The sequence below is a fragment of the Kogia breviceps genome, chromosome 1, assembly GCF_026419965.1.
Source record: "Kogia breviceps isolate mKogBre1 chromosome 1, mKogBre1 haplotype 1, whole genome shotgun sequence".
Classification (NCBI taxonomy): Eukaryota; Metazoa; Chordata; class Mammalia; order Artiodactyla; family Physeteridae; genus Kogia; species Kogia breviceps.
In genome coordinates, this window is record NC_081310.1 from 88,612,764 (window position 1) to 88,629,120 (window position 16,357).

At 38.0% G+C, this 16,357-nt stretch overlaps 1 protein-coding gene across 1 annotated transcript in view; it reads right to left on the reverse strand.

Moving 5' to 3' along the window:
* The window catches only part of SPTA1 (spectrin alpha, erythrocytic 1), a 66,606-nt gene extending 50,682 nt beyond the window's left edge, over window positions 1-15,924 (reverse strand). The window contains exons 1-14 of the mRNA XM_059076765.2: window positions 15,740-15,924; window positions 14,307-14,546; window positions 13,096-13,221; window positions 11,295-11,435; window positions 10,354-10,500; window positions 8,383-8,516; window positions 7,683-7,827; window positions 4,979-5,133; window positions 3,902-4,037; window positions 3,699-3,800; window positions 2,624-2,761; window positions 1,918-2,028; window positions 313-390; window positions 13-168 (exon numbers count right to left, since the gene is read on the reverse strand). Coding sequence (XP_058932748.1) covers window positions 13-168; window positions 313-390; window positions 1,918-2,028; window positions 2,624-2,761; window positions 3,699-3,800; window positions 3,902-4,037; window positions 4,979-5,133; window positions 7,683-7,827; window positions 8,383-8,516; window positions 10,354-10,500; window positions 11,295-11,435; window positions 13,096-13,221; window positions 14,307-14,543 — 1,806 coding nt within the window. The 5' untranslated portion in view covers window positions 14,544-14,546; window positions 15,740-15,924. The remainder of the gene's footprint in view (window positions 1-12; window positions 169-312; window positions 391-1,917; window positions 2,029-2,623; window positions 2,762-3,698; window positions 3,801-3,901; window positions 4,038-4,978; window positions 5,134-7,682; window positions 7,828-8,382; window positions 8,517-10,353; window positions 10,501-11,294; window positions 11,436-13,095; window positions 13,222-14,306; window positions 14,547-15,739) is intronic.
* Window positions 15,925-16,357: the final 433 nt, after the last annotated feature.

Genomic DNA, 16,357 nt, shown 5'->3' on the forward strand with positions numbered 1-16,357 from the left:
AATCCTGCCTACCTTGTAATCTTCATCATCTGCCAACTTTTTCTTCTTGTTGATCCAGTTCTTTAGGTCATCTGAGTCCTGATACAGTCTCTGCAGAAGCAATGAATCCTCCAGCAATCTGCGTCGAGTGGCAGCCCTTTCACGTAAAGCATTCTGTCGTGCCAACAGCTGCAAAAACGTAAACAAACTCACTGTCAGCAAAATCAAATATGGATACATGAGATTCACTGCCCACCAAGGTTATCATGCTCTAACACTTTCCCTGATCCCGTGCATAAGCAGGCAGAGGCACATCTGGGACCTTGGACATACCCCATCCCGGATAGCAGCAATGTTCTCTGAATCGTAATGGTCATTATCAATCAGTTTGGTTGCAGTCTTGTCTAAGGTCTGGAAAAAAAAAAAAAAAGAGTGGTTTTCCCTCAGTGGCCACTGACTGAGTAAGTGGCTACAGTTTGGCTAGCTGTTTAAAAAGGAAGCATGACAATGTTGGAAGTAGACAAGTTTCAGGGTCAGAAGATCTAGCTCCTACTTCTGATTTCTGTTATAAATTGTATTTTAAAATGTATTGTATCTCAGGCAGGTTAATTATCTTCTCTATGTCACAATTTTTTTTAATCTAGTTTACAGTAAATGAATCATGATGTCACTACAAGGTGAATATCTGATCTAGTCTTAAATTTTTAAGAGGAAGCATTATTGATATAGTCATGTCCAGTGCCACCAGTCTCTATCTATCTACCTATCTATCTATCTACCTATCTATCTATCTATTAATCCTTCCATCCATCATATATCATATATACTTTTATCTACATCTATATCTATAGCTACATGGGGAATGGAGTCACAAATTATAGACATGAATTTTTACTCACATTCATTCATGATTCCCCAAATTGCTAGGGCTCAGGATGGATTAATTGATTGGGAATAGGAAAATGATCTAAAATAAACAATAGCATTTTATAAACAGTAATTTAGTTTATTTATAAAATTATTAATTTATAAAATTATTTTATAATTTTATTTTACACGGTTAGCTTTTACCAGTGAAAATCAACTTAACAAGCATATGGACTGGGAATGACAATATTAAGCTCTGTACTGATTGAAGATTAACAGAGAAGACTTGGGATTTTGTTGTTAGTGTGGCTGTTGCTGCTGCTGCAACAATGTATACACGCACCCATACAAGTTTAAAGCCAGCACTGTCCTAGGAAACATACAGTAGATTGGACAAATAAAGTCTTCGTCACACTTCTCTGAGACTTGTTTATGTGTTGACATAAGACACTTTCTGGGACATTGTACTTACAGTTCACAGGAAGACTATTGTAGCATTAAAAGAGAAACACATAGATGAAGATATACAGGATAAAATAGATACTACTTAGACATCTAGATATTACTAAAGAAAACCAAATGGAGATATTATTGGAGGGGAAAAAATATAAAAAGTAAATAATACATTCAAACTTTTAAGTTATGATTCTATGTTGGATATGGATCCAATAGTTTCTACTTATACTGCAGAAAAAATAAGACAAGCATACACTTCGTCAGAAAATATAAATGGCTCAAAATCTTTAAAACTTTCTAAATATGTTTTGTGGAATAGAAATGTATCGATGGGCTTCCCTGGTGGCGCAGTGGTTGAGAATCCGCCTGCAGATGCAGGGGAAACGGGTTTGTGTCCCGGTCCGGGAAGATCCCACATGCCGCGGAGCGGCTGGGCCCGTGAGCCATGGCCGCTGAGCCTGCGCGTCCGGAGCCTGTGCTCCGCAACGGGACAGGCCACAACAGTGAGAGGCCCGCGTACCACAAAAAAAGAAAAGAAAAGAAAAGAAATGTATCGATGAAAAATGGGTATGATTATTTTTCTGGATGTTTTCCAAACCAGGGCCCATTTCTTACTGTGATCTTCTCCTCCTGGGCAGTAAAGGCTTCCTCAAAGTCATCATGTTTCTGAAGAAGGGCTTCAACACTGCCCAAGGAGTTTCCCAAGTCCTCATTTTCCAGGAAGGCCTATAGAAGACAGAAAGATACATCCCAGCTGTACTTCACTGGTGAGAAACATTCCCTTTGGAGTATCTCTGAGAAAGGAGTAAGGAAGGAGGTGAGGGGAATAGAGATCAAGGTGGGAATTAGCACAAAGTAGGAGAGGAGATAGAGGCTAACATTTAGCAGCAGGAGCTTCAGAGTCCCTTCCCAGTCTTCTCATACAACTTTATCACTTTTGTCTCTGTGTCTGAACCAACCAATCTAGGCACTATTCTGAGATCTCAAATACTCAAGAGGACCACTCACCTCCTCCAGGAAATCTCTCATTAACCCTGCTTGACTCATTACATTTTCTCTTGCTGAACTCTTAACAACTAGATATTCATTTCACCTCATGTTCAGTAGAGCTTAAAGACTCTCTGCTTTGTGCTTAGGTATTTTTCTGTGCATTTGTCCATGAGGGAATTTCAAGAGCCTCACAGAGAGGGCCAATCTTTTCTCCTCCTTGTGGCCCATTCTCCAGTTCCCAGGTGAACTGAAGTGGCTGTAAGGGTGTTGATAGTAGTAAATAAGGAGAAGTAGAAATGGCTTCTGGACAATTTCTGGGCCCCTTTGTTACCTCTTGTCTACTCATCCAACTGTCCACTTGCTCACTGTCACGGTAGAAGAGGTGCAGTTCCAGGCACTGCTCATACTGCTGCCAACGCTTGTCCCACAGTTCCAGCAGAGCATCCCAATGGGAGGTAAGTACAGCCATCTTTGGAAAGGAAGAGATAATGTGCCAGGAAGATATTAAATTAATTTACCTTATCCTATATTCACTGAGCATCTAATAAATGCAAGGCTTTTTGAAGAATACAAAAATGAATAGGAAATGGGCTTTTCTCTTAAGGCTGCAACATCTAAGTGAATCACTGTAGTCTAGGAAAAATGGGATAAATACCATAACAGAGGTACACCACACTTAATATGTATAAATAAAGAAGAAAAGATTAATTCCGATTTGAAGAACTAGGGAGTAGAAGTATAGAATGTATTTTATCAAACAAAGATTTGAAGGGCAGGGAGGTGTGGATCAGGATTGTAGGAGGACATAATACCACAAGCAAGTAATTACTCCAAGTAATCATTAGATTATACAAAGTGCTCCAGAGAAAAGTGCAGTCCCTGAAAAAGGTAAACATTTAATGAAATTCAAGTTTATAGGGCACTTAAATGATCAGATTGAGAAGTTTGCATTCTATTCCAAAAGCAAATAAGAACCATCACGGTGAAAGTGACATTCTCAAGCTCAAAAAGCCTTTGTTTCTGCCCAAGCATCTTCCCAAGAAACTCCAGCTTATTAAAACAGCTGCTGTGTTAACTCCATTAAAAAGACAGTAACAATTCTCAGAATCCCAGGGTAATAGGTAAGTTTTCAAGGATTTAGGGTCCCACTATTCCTTTGGCAGGAAATAGTTAAAAATAAAAATCTGTATTATAATTTTCCCATAACTCCTTAGGATGATAACTGAAATAAGATTTGCAGGCTCTTTGCATATCATTAGATTCCAAGCACAGCCCCCAGTGCTATGTGATGAAGGTTGAGATGACCATATTTTCAGTTCATCAATCAGAGATTGTCATATTAGTATGAGATTAAGTGAAGGCTTAATATGTATCAAAATTTCACAAATTCTGTTAAACTAGATTACCTTATCCATGACTTCATCAGATGCTTCATGATTGGCATCCAGCAGGGCTTGACCAGTCTCATTAGCAGATTGAAATCGGTCATCATAAGAGTCAATCTCATGCTGTGACCACGAGACAAAATGTTTTAAAATGCAGCAAGAAACCTTCTGGCATTGTTGGAAAACGCCCTCTTCCTCCTACTGGGGAGGCCTTTCCTCTCTACCTTATGCTGCTGATGTCTGTCCAGTAGGGCTTCCCCACCAGTCACATCTGTGGGCAGCTCATCAGCATTGATCAAAGCAGTCTTCTCCTTCATCCAGCCTGAGAGCTCATCATAGTCAGATAAGAATCGCTGGTACCTGAGGGAAAGGTAAGGGAAAAGACAGGTAGGAGGAACCAGTTACAAATGGACTTTGAACAGAGAGTCAAGGCTGGGTTGGGCTAAGATGTACAACATACGCCTTGCCCTAATCCTACACCTCCCATTCCTCTCATGTACTTCCTATTCCTTTAGCAGTTCAGGTTGTAAATCCTTAACTCCAGGTTGTATATTCCTAGGGCAGTTGCGTCATTGTGTGATGAAGAACTTGGACATGACATCTCCAACATCACAAAGTCACATCCCAGATGCACTTGAAGTAGAATAAAGTACTCACAAGGAGGCCAATAAATAAGGACATAACCAACAGGAAGCCTAAGGGATGACTAGAGTTAGGGTTAGGAGCCCTCATGTATTTTAGTTCACCCTTCACCATATCAGTAAAAACAAAAACTACGAAAAAAAGATTACCTATTCAAAAAAATCAAAAGCTCACCAGTTCATTTAAAATCATATCAATAAGATAAACACTATTTTCTGGTGATTTAATAACTAATCATAAAAATTAACTACTGAAATGATGTCCAGGTTTTTTGTAAGCTGACCTACATTCTGGAAATAATTCTAGATTTATTTTGTGTTCTTCAGTTTGGAAATTAATTCCAGTTCCTTAGCTAGGGCCAGGATTTTGACATGTTTCTTCAGCTAATTTTTCAGTTCCATGGACCACTTCATAGCTTCTTACAACTGTACAAACAGAGGAAGACAGGAAAGGTACAGGTGAAAGGAGGTGTAACACAGAGGATTATATCAGCCTGCAAAGGCCTTCTCCTGGAAAATTAAAATTTCTTTTGCCTCTACTGAGCAGGCAGGAGGGCTGGGTCACTCATTATTTTACTGCTTTCACTCTTTTATTTCTGCTTTTTATGTTATACTTTGACCTAGAGATAGGTAAAGCAATAGAGAAGAAGGATTTCTCACCTATAAGAAGCCTGCAGCTTTTCATATCTGCTGGTAGCCAAGGTGCGAATGTGCCCCCAGTTGGAAACCAGATCCTCTTTCATCTGCTGGATCTGCACTGCATCTGAAGGATGGGAAAGCTTCAACTTGTCTGCTTTGGCACATAACTCCTTTACCTTTGGGATAAAAAAGAAACCTAGTATGTGAAGGTGGGTCAACTGTATGGTGACGGATGGCAACTTTGTAGTATATATGGATATCTAATTATAATGCTGTACATCTGAAACTTATATAATTAAAAAAAAGAAAAAGAAACACAGTGGGAAATCCAAGCATTCTGGTCCTCTTGGCAAAGTTTTATGGGAAGAATGTAACATAATAATCATAAGAATTAGAATAATTTATTAGTGCTTTTATATTAATATATTTATATTAATATACTCATGTAACTATATTAACAATAATAATTTACTGATTACATTTTGTCTCTCATTGTGCTAAGCACTTCATATGCATTTTCTTGTTTTATAGTCTTCCTTTAATAATACTGTGAGGCAAAACTATTCTTGTTCCCCTTGTATGTGGAAACTGAGAGAATGAGTATTTTATTTGCCCAAGGTCATTGAATTAGTCAGTGTCAGAAGCAATGTTTAGACATACATCTGTCCTTCATTACCCTCTATACTAACTCCATAAATATTATTGTAAGAATCAGAAAGACATTTCTGCCAAGGAAAATTTCTGCCAAGAAAATTTCAGTAATGTCAGGCTGTTTTGAGCACAATTCTTGAGGAGCAGGCTTACTAAGGCAAATTCCACATGTTACCATTAGTCTTTCTACAATACCCAACTATAATTAGGTGTTGTCTAGGACTTGAGATTTCATTATCATTATTCATTAAATCATGGCATTTTATCATCCATCATTAGAAAAAAAAAAGACCAAAGAGGAAAAATGAGGAAGAACAAAAGAAGTAGAATGGTGAAATCATTTTCAAAAACTGGACCCAGGGACAGAGCTATGATTAAAGCATAGCAAGTAGGGATCTTCCTGTGGGCTGACTCCACCGTAGAAGCTCAGGCGTAATTAGTTTAAGTTATGGTTAAGTTGTGATGGGAAGAAGTAAGAATGGGAATCATTCAAGAAAACAGGCTTACTCCAATTTCTAGTGTGTCTATACCTACTGTAGGTATAGGAACCGGGGTTTTCCAGTTTCCAGAAGAAAACCCAAAGGTGGGTTTAGTAATATGTGGGGTTTTTTTGTAACATCTTTATTGGAGTATAATTGCTTTACAATGGTGTGTTAGTTTCTGCTTTATAAAAAAGTGAATCAGCTCTACATAAACATATATCTCCTCCCTCTTGCATCTCCCTATCCCACCCCTCTAGGTGGTCACACAGCACAGAGCTGATCTCCCTGTGCTATGCAGCTGCTTCCCACAAGCTGTCTATTTTACATTTGGTAGTGTATATAAGTCCATGCCACTCTCTCACTTTGCCCCAGCTTATCCTTCCCCCTCCCTGTGTCCTCAAGTCCATTCTCAACGTCTGCATCTTTATTCTTGTCCTGCCCCTAGGTTCTTCAGAACCATTTTTTGTGCTTGTTATTGTTTCTTCTTAGATTCCATATATATGTGTTAGCAAACTGTATTTGTTTTTGTCTTTCTGACTTACTTCACTCTGTATGACAGACTCTAGGTCCATTCACCTCACTACAGATAACTCAATTTCATTTCTTTTTATGGCTGAGTAATATTCCATTGTATATATGTGCCAATCTTCTTTATCCATTCATCTGTCGATGGACACTTAGGTTGCTTCCATGTCCTGGCTATTGTAAATAGTGTTACAATGAACATTGTGGTACACGACTCTTTTTGAATTATGGTTTCCTCAGGGTATATGCCCAGTAGTGGGATTGCTGGGTTGTATGGTAGTTCTATTTTAGTTTTTTAAGGAACCTCCATACTGTTCTCCATAATGGCTGTATCAATTTACATTCCCATCAACAGTACAAGAGGGTTCACTTTTCTCCACACCCCCTCCAGCATTTATTGTTTGTATATTTTTTGATGATGGCCATTCTGACTGGTGTGAGGCGATACCTCATTGTAATTTTGATTTGCATTTCTCTAATGATTAGTGATGTTGAGCATCCTTTCATGTGTTTGTTGGCAATCTGTATAACTTCTTTGGAGAAATGTCTATTTAGGTCTTATGCCCACCTTTGGATTGGATTGTTTGTTTTTTTGATATTCTGCTGCATGAGCTAGTAATGTTTTTTAAGTGTCTGAGTTTATTATAAAAGGGGAAGAAGAAACGTACTCCCTTTTTGACTGAGTGAAGGACAAGAAGAAGCAAGGTTCAGCTCCAACAGGAGAAAGTGTAGTTAGATAAAAGAAAAGACTCTCTGGCCGTAGGGTACTGAGTGAGATTAGGATACTATTCTTGAAGCTATCTATTTTGGTTTAAATTATGAAATATATTACAAAAAGCTTGAGCATATGTAAAACATATATGTATATTTAAATAAAAATAATTAAATAAAATAAGAGATATCTAAGATTCATATACAAGTTATAAACTAAAATAAGGAGGTATATTCAAGCGGCACAAAATTTCTCCTTCATTGAAATAGTGAATTTACTGTGTCCTATGGAGATGAGATGAACACCAAATGCCTCTTCTAGCTCAAGGGATTAGCCATTCCTCCAACAGGCTTACCTTGTCATTCATAACTGCAAGGTTCCTTTCAAGTGTCTTGTGACTGTGAAACAGTGCCTCAGAGCTCACAAGGTCTTTGCCATAGTCCTCAGAGGTAACTTGAGGCTCCTTCTCCTTAATCCACTGGATGGCTTCAGTCACATCCCTGTCAGACATCTCCATGAGCTCCAGCAAAGGAAGGAGGCAGGCATTCCAGGACAAACAGCACACAGCAAGGACCAGTCTAGCTCACTCAGTGAGAAATTACCCTATCTTCCCACACACTAGCAAAAAAGTAATGTAAAGTGTTTTTGCTTTTAATGGTTTACATTGAGAGTTAGAGACTTGGGCATCCTGACAACTGAGTCTCCAGATATACTTCCTATACCTGGGTCAGCTCTTCACGAATGTCCTTCTTCTTCCCAACTACGCCCTCCATTCCCTTCCGGTTCTGAATCTGCTTTTCTTGCCTCTGCAGAGCTTCCATCACTAATTTACCAGTGCTATCTGTATTGCTTTAAGCTCCATTAGACACACACTTGGCTATAGAGTGGGTCACAATTTTCTTAACTACTCTCTCCCTTGTTGTCTTAAAGGCAAGCACATGAGTTTCTTTTTTTAGAGGTATTGGCCACTAATTGCTAACAGTAGACAGAGGCTAACACAAATAACAAGCTTGGTGCTATTGCAGTTTCCTACAGTTCAGTGGTAAGATTCCTACCTTTTGAATCGCTGGAGGTCTGCAGAACTGGACAGAATTTTCTGTCGTTGGAGCGCCAGACCATGGAGCCGCTCCCAGGCTGCATTCACTTCCTCCTGCTTTGACTGAATCAAGGGCAGCTCAGGATGCTTTTCCTGTGGGAGAAAGTCAATGCTGGACTAATACAAAAAATCATTTAAACACTTCTTATTTCACATTGGTCTATACTTTGTCAAAAGTGGAGGATGGCCATTTAGCCAGATATTACACTTCACCTTAGCCCTGCTCCCTAACTCTTACTTGATCCACATTACCAAAATCTAGAAAACCAAACTGCCAGATATTGTATCTTCTGCCCACAGCTCCAGACTAGCCTACTAACACAGGTTGCCCAACCTCATTATTTTCAGAACTCCATCATGTTGATGCCTGCTAACTCCCCTCAAGATCCTGGAAACCAAGGAAAAGAAGAGAAAATTCCCTTTGTGAAATCTGACTTAATTTTTCAAAACTCTAATACTGTAGGTCTTGGTTCTTTTGGGGTTCTGATACATTTGAGAATCGAATGAGAACTATTTCCCTCTTTGCAGAATTATACAGACATGTAGATAAACTTAATTTTGCAGAAAACTTCACACATTTTTGCAAACTAACTGAAGCAATGAGATTTATGAATACTAGATTAAGCTAGCAGCATCAGCCCATTTTGATACTTGACAATTTTGAGTACTTCCCAAATATCCAAGTCTCCCTACTCCTCCTATTCCTGTTTATTTCTATTTCCATTTCTATTTTGAAGCCTCATCAGACTGAATTTTCTACTTCTCCTTCCTTGCTTATGAATAGAAATGATATTCTATGAGCCCCATCACTTAGGCATCAAGAGGCCTTTCAGCTTCTGTTCTTACCTTCTTGGAACACATAAAAAAGCATGATCGACTAAAAGATGAGCATATGGAGAAAACCTTCATTTTCCTTGCTAAATCTCCAGACATGGGAGCAAGGCCATTTTAGACCCTCCACCACAACTGACTCATTGTATAACTGCAGTTACTTAAGAATACCAGGTGAGATCATCAAAGTAACCCAGCTGAGCAGCTGAGTCACTGCATCATGAATCAGTGAATCTGATTCACTGAAAATAATAGGTTGTCTGTTGTTTTCAGTTTTGTGGTAGTTTGGTAGACAGTAATAGATAACTTAAAAATCTCCACAATAAGAAAAGGGTGATAGAGTGAGAATATTTGGGGACTGTTGGAAATGTGGCCTGGAAAAAAATTGAGAAATATGTTATTTTTCCCTACTCCAGTACCCGTTCATCCTGAAATCTTGGTTCTATTAACACAGAAACATTCCCATTATAAAGCTGCAGTGATAATGAAACTTTAAATGGAAAAGCACGATAGCCAAGTGTTAGAATTTCTAATTCCTTCATGTACATATAAAATCAGACTGACTTCCCAGTTCTCACATATGTTAGGATTATTTATTCACACACTGAGTTTTTACATGCTCAGAAATTAAAAATTTATTTAAGCACTTTCTTAAAAAAATGAAGGTAAATCTCCCTCCTTTTCCCTTCCCCTCCAAAACACAAAAATATTAGTTTAATTATATCATATATATTATGATAGCCCACCATTATTTTATATTCTTTGGCACTTTATTCTGGTTCTTCTTCATGAAGAAAGAGTGCTTCATAATCTTGAGAAATCAATGTACTGCATGGTGCAGGAGTAACCCCATTGTGGATTGAATTCCTTTATGTAAACACACATACACTCACTCACTCACATCTCCATTTCCGTGGACTGGCAAGGGATACATTCAGAAAGAAGAGGAAACTGCTCTGGGCATGTTGCTCCAGGGACAGGCATACCTCTGCTTTCTCACAATGTCCTATATCTTTCATGTCCCATCTACTAATGGCCAGAGAGTCTTCTTGAAGATCAGACCCTTTCCCTGGCTTGGCTCACTTGTTCCCCACCTCACCTCAGCACACTCAATGGCATATTGGTTCACTCCATTCACTCTCTCCTTTCGAACTGCCAGATCTGCTTGGAAATCTTCAAACTTCTTATGCAGAACCTCTGTGCGCTCCCAGTCTTCACCCAGCTCCACTGATGTCACTATAGCCTCCTGTAGACAGAGAAAACTCTGTCAAGTCACCCGTAAACATTTAGGAATTCCTGCAGGTCAAATGCCCAAAACCCTTGCTCCCATTCCCGGGATAACTCAGAAGGAGATACTGGTGGAACTTGGGAGAACCCTTCAGGAAAGAGCCAGAAGCAGCAGTGTATTTCCTGAGATAGGATTCTGGCCCAGGGAACAGTGGTCTTTGGAGTAATTCTTTGGAGAGACCAGGAACATTGTTGGCAAAAGACCCTGGGAACACCCTTTTGTGCTTTGGAACCTGAAAAATAAATTCATCCTTGTTCTACTCAATTCAACATACTGAGCATTTACAAAAGTATTGTGCTATGCACTTGCTTGTGTAAATGTTCAGTCCTAACCATAGGATTATTCTTTAAGTATGTAGAAAATAAAAACCTCCCTAGTTATAGGTACTGAGAGACAAAGAATTAGGGAAAGAACTGCAATGCTCTAAGCTGGACACAGAGTAAGAGCAAAAATCTAGGAGTGAAGGCTCATGGAAGGTAGAACGGGGACAATCCTAGATCATCTTTCAATGCAGTTTTTATGTAAGTCTTGCCTTCTTCATATTCAGATTCATACATTTAGACTTATCCCCCTACAATGTTAACTACCTCCAGAATACCCCTAAATCTTTGCCAACATTCCTCTTTCTTCCAAGGAACTAAGCCCAGGAAGAGACATCCTGACTTCTTTATGAAAGGCCTGCATTAAATTGCTATGGGATGTCTGGGGCAGATGGATGGGAAGTCCTATATGCATACTGTTTTGTCCTATACCTTGTCTCCAATCCACTCCAAGATGTCAGCACACTCCTGTAAGTACTGCTGAAGCTTCAGGGCCCGCAGCAGCAGGGTGCCCTTCTCTTGAGTCAGCTCCAGCAGCAGGTCCCACAGGTGGCTGAGTTCCTCCAGAAGGACCTATGTGGAAAGTAAAACCACTCAGGCACAGTACCTGCTGTGGAGCAGCAGGTATAGACTCAGATACCTGTGCAGAGAGGGACCTGGATAGAAATCCCTCCCTTCCCATTCACTCATGCATTAATTGATCAACAAATATTTAAAGGAGGAAATAGGACATGTATGTGAATAGCAATTAAACCATATGATCTTCCATAATAGAAAAAAATTAATAATGTTTTGGGGCTTTAGGGGATGAAGTGATTACAGACAATAAGACAGGATGGAATAAGAATTCATGAAAGAGTGCTCATTTGAATTGAACCTTGAGGGATAGGTAGAATTTTGATAGGTAGACCATGGGCAGAGGGTATTCAAAGTACTGAAAAAGGCATAGAAAAAAACAGCATGGACTGTTTGTTGAAAGGATAAGAGTTACAACGTTTTTATGACTTATAAAGGAAATAGTGGCACCAAAGCAATGAGAATTTGAGAGTATATAGTTGAGGGCTCTAATGCCAATTTAGCTTAGAAGACCAGATTTTACATATACTGTAAAATTGAAGGTGTCATATATGTTATGCCTTCAAGATTCTTGTGTTTTTCAACTACTTCATGGCCCTAAGGTAACATGTAGCATGTAGACCACATTTATCTCTGAATCCTGCCGTCGTACAGACTGATATAGCCCCAGTGATTCTGCTGGATGTGAAGATGTTTCAAACATTTCTCAAATATTTTAATTAATGTAAGGGATTGGTTTTTGTATAAATTATACAAAATGATTTCTATTTTATGATAATAAATAAAATTTGAGATTTTCTTGTTACAGAGTCTTCTTTCTAATAAGGTTTATTCTGGTTAATGTCTGTATTGCCTGACCATGTTTTGTTGACAGTAAAGCAAACTAGAATTTGTATGCTAAATAGGGAACTACAGCCCTAATTTTTAAATATAAAACAGATTTGTTTTGAATTTTTAAAAAAAATATTTAAAGAGTAAAAAAAAATTCACTTATACAAAAAAGAACCTGAATTGACTGTATCAACACAAACTTGTTGGAAGAATATATGAATTAAGTCAGAAAAAAAGCTGATACATTAATAATGGGTTCCATAGTGGTGGTGATCTTCAGTCTTCAGGGTTCAGGGAAGACAAGGGATTTTAGGAGGTTTTTTTTTCCCCAAAATGAACAGATGAGAGGGTTTGGAGAACTACAATAGTAGTCATAGTATGTGGGCTGTGAAGAGAAAGAGGCATCATAGACAAAGGGAAAAAGATTTCGGAGAAGATTCAAAGAAAGAGCATCCCTCGTTTAGAGAGTTTAAGGGGCAAGGACTCTGAGGCTAGAAAAATTAAGTAGAAAGGACATTTCAGAAAACCAATTCATTTGGGTTGAAGTGGGTTTGATCTTGAGCCATCTGTACTGTGATGGCATAAGCAGGAATGTGATGCTATTTGATGACAGTTTTGTTATCATAGCTCTTCTCCCCACTCCAAGGAACACTAGGACATCCCATCATTTTTCCTGCCCCAACCCAAGTAAAAGATATAAGATATCTGGCTCCAAGCCAGTTATATCAAGGTTTATACCTGTTGTAATCAATTAAAACTCTGATAACATAATCAACATAATAACTTAATTAGAAACATCTCTCACAGAGCCCTGCCATGAATTTACCTTGGTGTCCTCATGGGCAAAATGGCCCTCAGGAAATCGAACTTTCCTGGTTTCTTCCAGCTCAGGAATAACCCTCGATTTTGCTTGCACCTCTGCTTCAAAGGATTCATGCTTCTGATATTTCCCCTGAAGATTAAAAATCAGAATTTATGGCTAATGCAGCCTGGTCTCTCTGGAAAGGAGGTTCTTTTATTCCTCTTCTTTCTTGTAGTCAGAACTACTTGTTTCCCAACCTAGATCAAGTGATAAATCTATGAGCATACCTAGAGGAGTCCTATCCTGAAAGAAGCAGTGGTGGCACCACTGCACTTAGGTTTTCAAAGGGTCCCAGGCTCAATGTCCAGGACCACAGAGGAAGTTTCTTTTCCAGCCCCCACTGCCTTCAGGGAATTTCCAGTAAATATTATTTTAAACTCTCAATTGCCTTCTGTGGAAATGAAATAATGTAACACAGAGTTTTTCCTCTTCAGAAAAGAGGAACTAAATGTTACGGAAAGTAGTGAACAATGAAGAAGATGATCATGGCAACAATGGCTTTTTTTTTTTAATTGAGAGGTTTTTGCATACCAGATTATGCTTTTTCTGTCATATATAACTTGATGGATCAAGTTAGTAGATAACACTTTGTTCTTGTTCCAGGTGCTTCCTCTACAATATCTATTGCACATTTTAGGCATGCAAGCCTTTCTTCTGATCCTGACTGTGCCTTTTTCTATAACATTGTACAAGTAGGAGGGGGAGCTTCCACCAAAGCTCTCCAACTGACACCTCTCATTTGAACTTAACAAGAGACATGAATAGCCATTTGGGAAAAACCCTGGTTAAATCATATCTTTCTGAGGAGAGCGAAGAGCAGTTGTTTCAGAAACATTGCTGTCTCTTCACCTCAATTCCATCCTTAATGTCACAAAATATTGAAATCACATAGTGTATCATAAATTCTTTGAATTCTCAGTGTTTTGCCCATAGATTAACTTCAGAATGAGTTTATAAAATATTATCTAGAATGAGTTTCCTTTGTAAATAAGACACTGAGGCTTAAGGAGTTGAAGACATGTGCTATTTAAAGACAGAATTACAGTCCCCAAAGTTTAATCTTTCTGTTACATCTTCCCTCTACAGTTTACCAGGTGTACACCTACATTATGAAAATGTTTTCCTCCCTAGAGATCTTAGAGTCTACTCTGGGGAAGTCAATGAAACTAAATGACCTGTATGTTAGTTGGGTCTTCATAGCTTTTATCGTCTGCAATCTTGATTTTCTCCAAGATCCATTTCTCGAGATCATCTGCATCTCGTATGAAAACCTGGTAGTGATAGGAATCTTCAAGCTTCTGACCCCTCTCAGCAACCAGTTCCTTGAACCTCTGGTACCGGGTCAACACCTCCTGACGCCTCTCCTGGATCTCTTCTGCTGTTTCCAGCACCTTTGGCCCACCACTCTCCATAGCCTGCAAGTTAAAAAGCTTCTACCTATTGCTGGCTCTCAGATCTCTAGTATGCTGTCCTTTTATATGTCTCGAGGCCTTTACTCATATTAGACTTATGTTCAGATATCTTTAAGCCTATAAAAGCCTGTTTTTAGAAAGGCTGTAGTACAGTTATATAATTTTAACCATATAAAGCTACAACCTAGGCTAATAATTCTTGATCATTCAGAACACTTTTCCAACTTTTCACATAAGTGTGTGCAAGCATTAATAAATTTAATAAAATTAATAAAGTTTGATAAATGCTTATTATTGGACTAATAATTGAAGACATTTAAATTAGCAAAATCACAGTTTCATATTGATAAAAAAGAAATATAATTTTATTGCTTTCAAAGGCTGAAATGTGTTAACATGTACTGATAATGATGAACTTAATTTAATGAATAAATTAAAATAGCTTGCAATTAACTTGATGAATGATATACCCCAAAGTTTGAAAAGATTGAATTCTTCTTATATATTAGTTATAAAAATATAACTAATATATTGTTTACTCTTTTTATTTGCTATATTTATAAACACTACAAATCAAAAGTTTGGCACATTTGCAACCTAATTATCACAAATTTCAAATTATTAGCATCTCAGTAATTGGCTTTTGCTATATAAAACATTGTATTACTATCAAACAACATAAAATATTATTTTCCTATAGTGGAATCCAACCTATTTGTGACAACATACAGCAAAATCTCCATAGGGTCCACTTTCATTCTTCTGGATATAAGCACAGTTTTCCTAGCCTATCACAATGAAAACATTCAATATAAAGTTTCAATTTTAGTCTCCTTCTGCTATATATAATTGCTATTCTGTGGATGGCCTTTACAAGTTTGGCTATAGAATTAAATCTTTCTATGGAGACTCAAACCTTTACTGTGTGTTACTTTGCTCCAAGTTACTAGGTTGTTCTCCATGTGAACCCATGTAAACAGGTCATTGCTAGATTTTGGTGCTGTATACTTGAAAGCTCAAGGTCATTGTTTAAAGTGAGACATTCATAAAAAGAGTTAAAATTAAACTTCTTTACTTCTTAAGAATCAAGAAACAATTCTTGCTGATGCTGTCAAAGATAGTACAGAAAAGTCAAAGGAGACAGCTTTCTTAATTATATTGGTGACAAATTGTACTGTAAAGAATTCTGTACTCACGGTTTCCTTTGGAAAGTGTTACGCTTTTCCTAAAGGTCAAGAACCTGTCAAAATAAAATGTATCCAAAAGACAGAGAGAGAGACAAAGGGAGAGAAAGAGAAACAATTCACATGTAGTTGTCTAGTCTAATTCAGATAGAGATGAGAGAAACGTTACATATGTGGCAAGACAAAGAAAAAAAATAGCCCTTTACTTGGGCCAGAATCCCGCCAGCTACAATCTACATTATCTTCAGGAGACAGATTCAGCTGAGGCAGCTGCTAACTTTCACAGATGCTGGGTGACTCAGCGGCTTATGGGACTATGGCTCTCAAAATTTCTCAACAGGACTTTATAAAAAATGAAAGCAAAAATTTTAGTTGAAAAATTAGAAAAAAACTAAGTTATAGATGTAAGATAGAGGCAGTGTTAACATGGTGTGTTGTTTCTTTGATTAGTGTTAGATTTTATATCTGAGAATTGTAAATCAGGAAGGAATTCTGAGATGCCCATTCTTCACACTCTGTGAAGAATTACAAGAACTCAGGGTATACATATGTTCTTGTTCTAACCTATCTCTAGGAAATGCAAATCAACGACTCCGTCAAAACCCAGCTACAGATTTTTAGCAGGCTTTA